Raw genomic sequence first — 12,124 nt, forward strand, 5'->3', positions numbered from 1 at the left:
AAATTTTAGAAGGTCTTAGCCTGCCTATGTCAATCAAAGTGTTTTGTTCAGTGTTTGATTTTTCACTGTGAAGTTGTAGCATTGTGTAGCGCTGTTTCTGAGTGTTTGTGTTTGCTTTGCTTTGCCTCTGTTCTGAAATCTGCTTTGTGGTTTCGCCTAAATAAAGGTGAGACTTAATTCTTCCCTTTTCTGGGGAGTTTTCTATTTTAGATATAGTAGTGCCAGGATCACCTACTGAAATTATGATTGAAACTGGCTTAATTTTAATACATTCATTTCTGCAGAAGTGGCCTAACTGCAGCTTTATGAAATAGATGTGCAGTCACACATAGAGATGTCTGCCATGCTGTTCAAGAGTTCTTCCTTGTCATGAATTAAATCTGATTCATTTCACAATTGCCTCATTTGTTTTATATAAGACATTTGTGGGAACTTCTTGATAGCGTCCTTGCTAAGGAGAGTGCGGCAACACTTAGTGACAGATCTGCAGTCTGAATTACTTGAAAGATTATCTTTGCAAAATAAAAAATGTTAATATTTCTACAGCTCTTGAGAAGCAGCATGTTGCAGGACAGTCACTCTCCTGTCAGGCAGCAGCAGCCACAGCAGCAGGAAAAGGTGTGAGCAATGCCGTCCACCCACACCTTGTTTACAGCTGTTACTTCACCAGGGCTGTTTAACTGCTAGCATAACAAAATGAAAAGAGCTTAACTAAAGAACCAGTCAGTTTAAATGTATTTCTACTCTTATTTCTCTTATTTTCTTATTTCTACTCTATATTTCACCCCCTTTTAGAGGGTGGCTATTGACTTTCACCATCATAGATATATCTTACTGCTGTCTGGCTTGTATTTTCTCTGACACACAATGTGCAGATATTCCATTTATTTCTCAGTAGCTCCTCCTGTGTAGTAACCAAATTGGAGGTTGTGAGTAACATGTGATGAGTAGTTGCAGATACCACCTTCCAGGTTGGCTGTGTGGGAGCCATGTGCTTCATCCTTGAAATCAAACAGATAGCTTAGTTGTGTCTATAGTATGACTGGTCTTTATGCACATGGGTTACTTCTTTTCTATGCAAAAAAACCCCAACCAAACCAAACTGCTGTGGATTTGGTTCCACCTGGAGTAAACACAAGCTGTTGTAGAGATGTTCCTCTAATACCAAAGCTGCAAGCAGTTGCAGAAGCTCTGGAAGCTTCTTGGCGAAGGTAAACAAAAGCAGGATTTTACTGCTGCTTTGCAAATGTTGAGTTGGATCAAGTTTGTGATTAGAGAGCTTTAGTCTCACATTCCTAAGAAACCGTGGACTTTTAAAAATATCAAATACCAAACCTTGTGTCTGTTCTTGCTTACAAGACACAGGAGAGGTTGAATGGCTGTGAGATGGTATCCCCTGCAGCAGTGAGGGTAACATTTGTATGACAGAGTTGGGATGAGGGGTGCCTTCTGCAGGAGGTGTCACCCAGTGGGATGGATGAGGCATGACGGCCTTGCAAGCACAACCAGCTGCTCCGGCCCTACTGCAGCAGAGCTGTGGGTGGATGGTCACGAGAGAAAAGCTAACACTGGAATGAATACTCCCACCAGAGGGCTTGTCTCCTGGAGACTGTTTTTTTCATGGGAGGGAGCGGATTGTCATCCTTAGGTTTTGGATTAGAAGACACAAAGAAGGACACTAACTTTTCAAGGTCTCTTTAACTTGGTGTGGAAGTTCAAAGTTGGCGTTTTACTGAATGGGCTCTGGTATGGAGAGGTAGTAAAGCCGCGGCCACATAGGGCTGTGAGTAAGTGGAAGGAATTCCTATACCTGAAATACCAGAAGATTAAGATAAGGCAGGGAGTTGGTGAGTGTGTTTCAAAACAGGTTTTCCCTTTATCTTAAATTGCTGTGTCCTGTGACTTGGTGGGATAAGAGCCCTGAAATAGCGCTGTGTGCACCAGCGCTGGTGCCTCCCCCTGCTCTGGTGTAAGCACGTTTCTGCTGAGCACAAAAATGCTCAGATCCTGCTTTTTACAGCAGTGCTGAAAGGGAAGGCTTTCCCTGCAGGGTAGATGAGCGTTTTGGAAGAAGGAGGTCCGTATTTCTTTGGGAGAAGAAATTAATACTACGGGCCAGGATTCTATTTTTCTTGCTGGAGTTTTGTATAGTGGCGCTTACGATAGATTGGCTCAGAATAGCAGAGAATGAGATCAAAGAAACGGTTTGTACAGTGGTAGTTTTGATGTTACAGATTAGATATTTATGAGTCCTGGGGGAAAGAAATGCACAGCGCAATGAAGCAGCCGGTACAAAAACTTTCAGAAATGTTCCAATACCTTTATTTACAGGGATAATGTCTAATTTGATTTCTAGGTAACAGAAACTACAGATTATTCATTTGTGTGCCAGGATTTGAGATGAGTAGAATTTTGTAAGTAAACATTGCATGGCACAAAATAAAATGTATCCATGAAAGAAGAGGCTGTTTTTCTTTGCCTGATGTTATCTCACTTAATGATTTCAGCGCTCTTTTGTTTTGCTGCTGAAGTGGGACTCTAGAATTGATGCGAACATGGCAGTCTTAGAGAAACTTCTTTCCTCTGGGGCAGAAATGTACTTGTCCAAAGCATACCACAAACAAAAACCCAGTCAAGTTAGTTGCCCAAATAAGCAATAAATATTTAGGAATTGGAAGATTTCCATAAGTGTCAGATTGAAAATATGTTGGTACTACTGAATTCAAATGCTTTGTAGCAGAGGAAATGCACTGCCAGTAATGGGGGATGCCAAACTTTGCCTACATTGTTGCAGTCTAAAGATTGGATGTTATGCAAACTTGGATTTTATTCACATGTTATTAGAAAAATATATATTTTGGAAATACGTTTTGGAAATAGAGCTTGGATAATCAGAAGTAAGCTGTATGAATTTGGGCTTAAATTCTGAAAAAAGAGATTCTAAATTTATGGGCACTTCTTTGAGCATGAATTAGCGCCGTCACTCTGGCAAGAGCAGTTAAAAAATAAATGGTCCTGGGTGGAGGGAGGGCTCTTTTTTCTCTCTCTTCTTCCCTCCTTCCTCTCCCCCCCGCTTTCCATTTACCAGCCTCCACACCAACATCCTTGCCTTCCACATAACTGCTGGTACCTGTCTGTGCAAATGAGTTTGCACAGTACTCCAGGAAAACCAGTGTTTCAGAGGGTCCCGTGTTTCTCCGTGAACTCTGTGTGTTCGCTGGGCTTTGTGATGCTTTGGATAGCAGTGCTTTTGTCTTAGCCTGACTGTGGTTATCATCATTCATTGTGTTCAGCAGATCAGCGACAATTAATGCCGCCATCTTTTTGTAGATTTGTGCTTTAAAGACGTAAGGTTAAAGAAGAGTTTTTTAAGTGGGAAGTCAGACTGAACTTAAAAGTCAGAATTAGGGTTGACCTTCAAGACTATATTGAAATCATGCAGGTAGTAAGATGCAGGCTTTAATTACTTGGTATCCTCCAAGTTAGAATTCTGAAAAGGTGATTCTTCCCATAAAAGCAGTTGGTTGGTATTTTGAGTTACCTTTATTTTCTTTGCGTGTCTCTCTCTTATTTATATGGGAAGGCTCTTAATCCTGCTTCTTGGAAAATTGCGTGCATTTAAACACCGACCTTGCTGTAGCACTTAGGGTAGTTCAGTGTTAGCCCACAAGTGTTAATTAACCTTTAGGCAGTGTGGGATGATGAATTTCATTTCATTTAACAGATGAAGAGTGAAGTTATAAAGAGATTAAGGTCAAAAGCATTGGCTAATTATCTAATTTTGTAATTAAGTACTCACCTAATTTGAATCTAGAAAGGCTTGATTGTCAAAGTGCATAGGAAGGACTATCCTGTACATGTCAAAAGCCTGATTGCTCAGGTGGGTTTACCTGTGAGAGCTGAGCACTTTTCCACACTGATGTCTGGTGTTTTAGGAGGCGCAGCATGCAGGCTCCTGTGCAGTGAGGCTTTGGGAGTATAGGAGAGATCCTTTCCTACTCTCGGTGTCCTGCTGTGGCCACCCTGGAGCCTCAGGCAGTGGCTGGCTTTGTCTCTGTCCTGCAGAGCTAAAGCCTGTTGAGTTTCTCTATAGCGTGGCTTGGGCACCATCTGCATTTGGTGCAGAGTTGAGTGGTGGCTGAGCCCTTAGTGAAGAGGAAGACTTCAGGGATGTGGTCCCTCTTCAGCATATGAAAAGTTGGTTTTCTTAGAAAATTTTAGCTAGATCAGTTTGGGCATTAGGGAAGATGGGGATTACCCTACATCATTTCACGCTCACTTAATTTGTTACTTCTAAATTAGCATTTTAGCATGGATGTGTTCTAACACTTCTAGTGCAATATGAAATATTTCCAGTGAAGGAATACTAGTCATTGTGTGCTAAAGTGTTAACACATGTGTAACTCACAGTAGAGCAATTTATTGCAGCTGTGTCTGGTTGCTGTGTGAATTTCCAAGCATCTGTATGAGAAAAGATGTCCCCTGCCCCTCTCCTTACTGTGACATGAAAATGGGGTGGCAGCAAATATTGATAAGAGCTTGGGGTGGCTGGGATAGCTGCTGAGCCATTTATATGGGGGATCCCATGTGGGTGCCAATAGCCCCCATGAATTCTGCGTATGGAGTGTAGAGGTCACGGATTTGTAGCAGAAATAGTATTTTGGAAGGAGAAGGGCTTGTCTTGTGGGTTGAAGACCAAGCGTTGAAGAGCAGTGTCAGGAACAATATCAGGAGCCAAGCAATCTTAGGGGAAGAAAAGTACTTAAAAACCACAAGGCTTTTTAAGCAGTGGGTGGGGAAAAACCTGTGAATGGTCTTACTCTTGAGATGCATCTCAATGGAGGTGGAGCTGATAGGAAGTATGCAGCTGGGGAAGGATATGGGGCAGTGCCTACATAATTATTCAGGTAATCAGATGGATACCAGGGTCAAATATGAGAAGTGTCTGTAAGTGTTTGTTCTGTTTTTGCAGTCTGCCTATCAGCAAGTCTGAGACGTAAAATTTTCGCGCCCATTAAATTATACAGTTACTGGGAACTTAGACAAGCAGAACACTCACGTTGGTCAAACACAGTACGGGTGGGACTGTGCCCTGTGAATCTCATGCTGATGTGTTTCTAGATTATCTGTATTAAAACTTGGGTGTTTACAGCAGCAGGTACACAACCATATTGCAAAAAAAAAAAAAAAAAAAAAAAATTTGTATGTAATTTGTGGTTATTATTGGATTATTTTTGTCAGGATGTTTTTGTATCATCTTTTAATCTTTCTCCTTCCTTTGCTTTTTCATGTCAGGAAAATAAAAATACATGAAAGCCTATGTGCACAAGTCTGTCTAGCATATATAAATAGAGCTATTCATTGTTAGGCATGAATTGGTAAATCATCTTACATGTCAGAACAGCCCTTTCAAATAAAGCTGCTTGAAAACGTGGTTCATGTTCTTTATAGTGATGCAAGCTCACAGACATGAACATGCTTCAAACTCACCGTAAAGCAGTCAACAATATCAAAGGCCAGTAGGAACTGTTGCACTGCAGAATGGGCTTCAGCAAAATCATCTCAGGAATCATGTACAGACAAATAAAATACTGCTTGCTGTGGACTTGTGATTAGAATGGTTTGTGAAATGGACTCTACTAATGTAGAGTAATACATCTTTTATTATTATTATTGTTATTAACTACTTGTAGGGCGTAAAATTGGATGGGTCTATGAAACATTTAAAAAATCTCATGAACTGTGCAAGGAAGACAGTCTGGTTGATTTGATGGTCCTTGTGCAGTATTAATCCTGAGCCAGATGAGTGATGTGATGTGTTCTTCAGGTTTTCAAGAAGAACATATATTCCTCTTGAAAACCTGAAGAAATGTATTTGAAGGAGACAAATTTAAGGTTTGGAAATGTTCAAGTGTTGGAAATATTAATATGTCTACAGTCAGTGACTTAACTGCGTTATTATTTTAAAAAGAAAATAAAGAAAGAACTTATTTTTTTTTGTCACCAGTAATGAGTGTGAGATCAAGCATTGGTGCATTGGTTTTAATTTGGTGTAGAAAAGCTGGAAGATTGGGGAAAAGAATGAAAAACTAGCAAAGGAAGCCAAAGATGTGTGGGGTAATTGAGAGAGCTAAAAGGGCAGAGTCTTGCGTTTGCAGGAGGGGAGAGCTTGGGGAGAACTTCCCACTCCACTTGGATGCCATAAGCTCTAGGTTCTAGGATAATACAGCATCATTTGGGTTGTGGGGGAACTCTTTGAATCCTCTCTGTTCATGTTGTGTGCTTTAATTCCCATTCTTGTATTCTTTCCATGACTCATGTCCTTTACAAAACTGAGATAATTTGTGCATGTGCTGGCATTCAGAGGAGATGCTGTGAGCAAAAGTATGCAGTTTTAATTCTACTTTTTTTAGTTCTTGTTGGAAATTATGAATTACAGATAAGGAACATAATTCTTGATCGTTGCACCTTTTATAAGCTACTCTTAAGACAGTTGATGTGCAGAAAACTCTGGAGAGTTTTCTTTCTCATAACATGTAGGAAAAATAAATTTGTCAGGTATCTCTCTGGAAATACAAGCCTCATCCAGAGTCAAAACTTCAGTGCTCTTTAGAACAAAAATTGGAAGTTATACAAATATGTATTTTCCTTTACACAGGAGCAGATCATGGTCCTCATAAGAAAAGGTTCTTTGGGGACAGTTACCTCCTGAAATTGTCAGCCAGATCTTTATACTAGTCCTAGTAATTTCTGTTCCTTTTCCCTAATAAAAGACTCTTACCACTCTGGGCAAAATATAGAAAACTCTCTGCGTGCCGTAACAGCCAGGGGTTTAAAATTACCTGTGGTTTATGTGGCTTTACTGGATAAAACATAGGATTTTCCACCCCGTGGTTTAAATTTCCATGTGCTGGAGTTTGTAGAATTTGTTTTTCTGAAATGCTGCTTATGTCTAAAACACATTCCTACTTAGCTGGGAGGAATTGACTCAGAGGGGTGATAATAGATGCTCTGGATTTGTTGAGGGGGCCCAGAATAGACCTCTCAGTAGTAAGAATTTTTTTTTTTTTTTTTTCCCAAATGTAGCCAGTTCAACATTGTCCTAGGCAGCAAATGATGAAGAGTGATGCTTTTCAAATGCTGGTACCCTGACATCCCTGCTAGATGACATTTTCAGGGTCATCCTTGTGTCTCATGACTAGTGAATACAAGCGTCCCATGTATATCTCCTCTTACTCCAAAAGCAAGGGAAGAATTGGATGTTTTCCTGGCTAAAATTAAAAGCCAAACTGATGAACTATGAAAAATTGCAGAACATTTTGTTTTGAAAGTTATAGTTACTGTATGGTTAGACCTAGCATGTTTTTGCTGTCATTTGAGTGCCAGTACTCTTACCTTAAACGAGTTGTTAAGACTGAAATACCTTAGATTCACATCTGTGTGGATGCCTCCTCACTACTACCAGTGAGCACTGTAGATGGTGCTTTTTTTCCACACTGGATCTTGTTCCCAGTGTATCCTTTAAACACAGGTCATCCACAGCCTAGAAAACACGACCAACACGTAATAAATGGTGGTTTGGTTATAATAAGAATAACCAGGTAACTAAAAAGGTGTTTTAAAATGAATCAAATGAATCAATAGTCGAGTACACTTAAAAATTACTTGCTCTGTTTGCTTAACTGGTTTCCCTCTTCAAATAAATTTCCCTCTGGTTTAATAAAAGAAAAGCAGCTTATGGAAGGCCTGGATAGATGCATGTCTGTGTCAGCACAAGGGAAAGGACAGATGTTTAGGAGTGGGAGAGGAGGAAGGGAGGAGTTGGAATTTTGCTTCCCATTGACTGACTTTGTTCTTGCATGAGAGCTGTTTCCTCTCTGAAGGGGGAGGGCATGTCCTTGACAGAAGGTTTGGTTTTATTTTTTTTTCTTTTGTTTGAACTTCTTTTGAAGTAGTTCTTTAGATTATAAAGTATGTTTTAAATGAAAGAAGAAATCTGGAAGAGTTTTTGAAAACTTCTGTGAAGAAAAGATATAATTGTGCAGATTTGTCAGAATGATCTCACGGATTCCAGCTTTGTTTACTTTTAGGGCATCTTCTTTTAAGATAATCCCTGTTGAGTTACTTTCGAGACACTGCCAGGAAGGGCATGTTGGAATTCAGTTGAATATTTGCTGTAAGGGGTGAGATATTTGGATTGGGAATTATTAGTTTTAATTCTCTAATAGTTGCCAGGGTAATAAATGGTTGTCATCACTTGAAACAGATGCCACTTCTGTAGAATGATAAAGAACTTCCAGCGTCTTTAACAATTGTCTTTAAGTTCTTAAAGAACTTAAAATATCTTCCAAGTTTGCTACTGTATTCTTTGATCAACCAAATTAGTCTTGATTTCCCGGTGGTATCCTTGCCCTCCAGCTTCTTTCAGTCGCTGTGCCTCCTGTGCCTTCTCTGCAATGCAAAGCAGCCACTGGTGGTCTGGAACCTCCTGTTTTACAGCAGGGCACGTTGCTTTGCTTGGTTTGGAATCAGCTGAGTGGCTCAACCTTCTTGGCCTTTTCCTCATGCCCTATTTCTATAGGTGTGTCCTCTGGCAAGCTGCTGTGCTGAGAGGCTCCTTCTGCCTCTCAGAGCTCGTGGAAGAGAGCATTGGCCAACCCCTCTGCCATCTCATTGGGTGTGTTGAGGAGGTCAGAGCATTGCAGCTCACCTTACACAGGGCAGAAAGATTTGTTCTCTTGTTGTTGTTTGAAGTCCTAATGAGTGACATAACTGTGCCTTTGTGAGCTGCAGCAGCCAGCTAATGCACCCTGATTTTGGGCTGCTGGGGTTCAACAGCAGCCCACTGGTCACTGTTAGTAGTTCGTGGGAAATAAGGATGTCCAGAGATGTGCAGAGCGTTTGCTTCTGTGCTCATCAGAGACCGATCAGCAGTGGAGCCTTTCCTGGTTTGGTAATTACTCTTGTTTGGACTCTACGCAGGGAGCACAGTAATATTTGGCTTCTAAAATGATGGCTTGACACAGCTACTTATTGCTTTTATAAGTGTTTTATAGTGATCTGTTGTATATTTATGCAGCCTCAGAATGTATCCATAATTTGTCCATTATAGTGGATAATATCTATTAATTGAAGACTTTGGACCAAAAAAACCCCACAAAAACATTAAGTTGGGGGGGGTTCCCCCCCCCCCCCCTTTTTTTTTTTTTTTTACTTCAAGGAAATGTCAAACTACTTTCTTTTGTTTGGACTGCTACTCAGTGTAAGAGAAGTTACAAAGTTTATAATATTTTCACAGTAATTGTTTTCTGGAGTGTTCATTCTCTCTGGTCCACTGCATCAGTTTAAAGGCTAATACTTGCAGGATAGTAGAAACATGAATTATATTTTAAGTCCATTTACTTTCCTGAAGTAAAAGGTTTTCCTCATGGATTAATGTACATTTATCTTGGTTCCTTTTTGTATGCTGCATAGGTACATACACATGTAGAAACTTTTCTCAGCTCCTTAAAACAGATGGGCATTTATGTTCTGAACATGAGGGTTTTAATAAAAGAATCTTACAGTCCTTCCCAACCTGGGGTAGTGTCACAGATCTGGGTTTGTAAAGTCCTGCTGAGAGAGCATTGGATGTTCTGGGCTGTGGAGTCATTAAAATCAATTTTCTGCATATAGGGAAGGTACAGTTATGGATGATGGTATTAAAGGTATTTTTGTTGAGTCCTAATCTGTTGTCTCTGGATCTTGATTTGATTATGTACCTTCAGTTGTCTTCATCAGCCAGAATGAATGTAGTACTACGCATGAAGTGTTCACTTCTGCTTTTGCTTTAACCAAATAGTGAATTAAAACAATATGCAAAGCTGTCATCTAGGGGCTGTTTTATTATTGTAACCTTAACTGTTACTTTCAATTCAGTGATAATTTCATTACTAAAGGGTTTTTAGTTTTTTTTTTTTTCCTAATTCATTGTAGGAATTTTGTTTGTGTTGTGAAAGTAATAATTAGGATGATTTATTTTGGTTGGTTCAATTCTTGGTCCTTCAGTAATGAGTATCATGTTTTAACTGAGTGGAAGTTGGCATTAAATTTCCTAATCTCTTTGACAGTGAATTCATTGGAGAAATTTGTCTCAGTATTTCTTTTGTTTACATGTGCTTTGAAAGTGCCCCATTGCAAGTATTTCAAAGATTAAGGGGTTTTTTTTAGGGAAAATCAGAGTATTAGGATTGTGGTTTATATAAACTTTTTTCTCCTTGATATGTCCTCCTAAAATTAGTGAAAACGGAAGTTTAGATTGAATAGAATCACAGTAAAAATACCAGCTACCTTTACATTTAAATTTGCTGTGTTTATTTTGTAGAATATGAACTTACGTGAACTATACAATATGGGTGAATTTTTGTAAAGCTATGTTAGAAATTTCTTCCTGAGATTTTAGGAAGCCTTAAACAGGATGGGTAAGGAATTCAGTACCTTGGGACTGAGTAACATATTCTTTTATTTTTTTCTTGGATTTTTTTTTTTTTAAGTGATTTGCCTATGATTTATTAGAACAGCCAAATACAAAAATCTGTTATGTGTTATTTTGGCTTGGCAGAAATAATGCAAAGAACTGTCAAAGGCCAAGAGTAAGCAGAAGCTGTAATTTCCTTTTTACCACTGAAGAATAGATTTGGCTGGGTTAGGCCTTCAAGGCTAATCTATCTCTGTGTGGCCAAACAGATTTTTGGAACCTTTTTGTAGTGCATTTATTTTCTCTACGCTTCAGGCCAAATGTTATAAGGTTGTATGTTTTTTGGCACATCCAGGGTGGTGATGTGAAAAAGTTAAAGAGAAGGAATTGAAATTAAAAAACTCTAAGCTAAACCATTTAAATTGAGATTGCCACTTGATGTAGTTAGGTCATTGTTAACAGTACTTGTATGTTCGACTGTGGACTTTCTTTTAACTTTGAAACTTGCTTTAATATTAAGGGTCATAGTTAAAATTCTTCAACAGTTCCACAAGAATATATTGCAGAACTTTTCTGCAGCTTTATACCTTTTTGGGTAATTCAGTTGGGTGTTTAAATAAAGTTAATTTCAGTCTTCCTTCTGCTTGTAAGCATATTTTTCACAGGAAGCACATTCCCTCTTGTGATTTTAATAGGACCATGCTCCTTAAGCCTTGTCTTAGCTAATCATTAGTAATGATTTCTGTCTTGAAGCATTAATTTGATGTTTGTGCTAATATCCATTCTTTACTTGCCTGAACATGTTTGTTAGAATGTCTTCAGTATTTCAAAATGATGGGACAGGCATACTCGTGCTGTTCATGCCTCTTTCTGTGGCTTTTAATTCAGAACAAAGCATTTCAATGCCTCTTTCTGCTCTGCTTTGCCTCTGTACAGATGACAGCATCTCGGCTGCGAGCACCTCTGATGTCCAGGACCGTCTTTCAGCCCTGGAGCTGAGGGTGCAGCAACAAGAAGATGAAATCACCGTGCTGAAAGCAGCCTTGGCTGATGTGCTGAGGCGTCTTGCTATCTCAGAAGACCATGTAGCTTCTGTGAGAAAATCAGCACCAAGTAAAGGTAAGCCCAAATTTGGTAAACTCTTTCTGGAGTCAGGCTGTGTTATCATGTGTGAATGTTCTCCATTGGTCGCTTGTTTTTTCCCTTTTCTGTCTCATTTGGGAAGGCTGATCTATTTTGAGCTCGAGGGGTTAGCTTTATAATAGTGGCTTTAATATATTTGACCAACAGATATCTGAAATATGCTTATTAATTCTGCTGTTTGCTAACGTTTTTATGTTCTTGATACCCCTGAAAATTTTCCTTACTTCTTGCTAAAAGGTTCCTATTTTAATTTCAGTGGTGAAATGTTAGCCTGCCACTGGGGGTTCTGGGGCTTATGCACAGTTTCGAGTCTCAGCTTTGACTTTGCCTGGAAATTACTCAGCTGAAAGAGTATGTTAGATATTACATTTTCTCTTGCTCCTAAATTATAACCAAAACAAAACCCAAAATACATTGCCACCAAATAAGAAGGCTTTCTGAACATAGTTAATTTTTGGTCCAGTACCGAGACAGCTCACCGCCAGTAGATCTCATCACCCAGAAATGGCCATGTTGCAGCAATAT

At 39.4% G+C, this 12,124-nt stretch overlaps 1 protein-coding gene across 6 annotated transcripts in view; it reads left to right on the top strand.

Annotated features, from left to right (window-relative positions):
- The window catches only part of EML4 (EMAP like 4), a 148,919-nt gene that overhangs the window by 67,338 nt on the left and 69,457 nt on the right, over positions 1–12,124 (top strand). For all 6 annotated transcript variants that reach the window (XM_040058237.1, XM_040058238.2, XM_040058234.1 and 3 more), the window contains exon 2: positions 11,393–11,575. In XM_040058237.1, the coding sequence (XP_039914171.1) occupies positions 11,393–11,575 (183 nt within the window). The remainder of the gene's footprint in view (positions 1–11,392; positions 11,576–12,124) is intronic.

This window comes from Hirundo rustica, chromosome 3, assembly GCF_015227805.2.
Source record: "Hirundo rustica isolate bHirRus1 chromosome 3, bHirRus1.pri.v3, whole genome shotgun sequence".
NCBI lineage: Eukaryota > Metazoa > Chordata > Aves > Passeriformes > Hirundinidae > Hirundo > Hirundo rustica.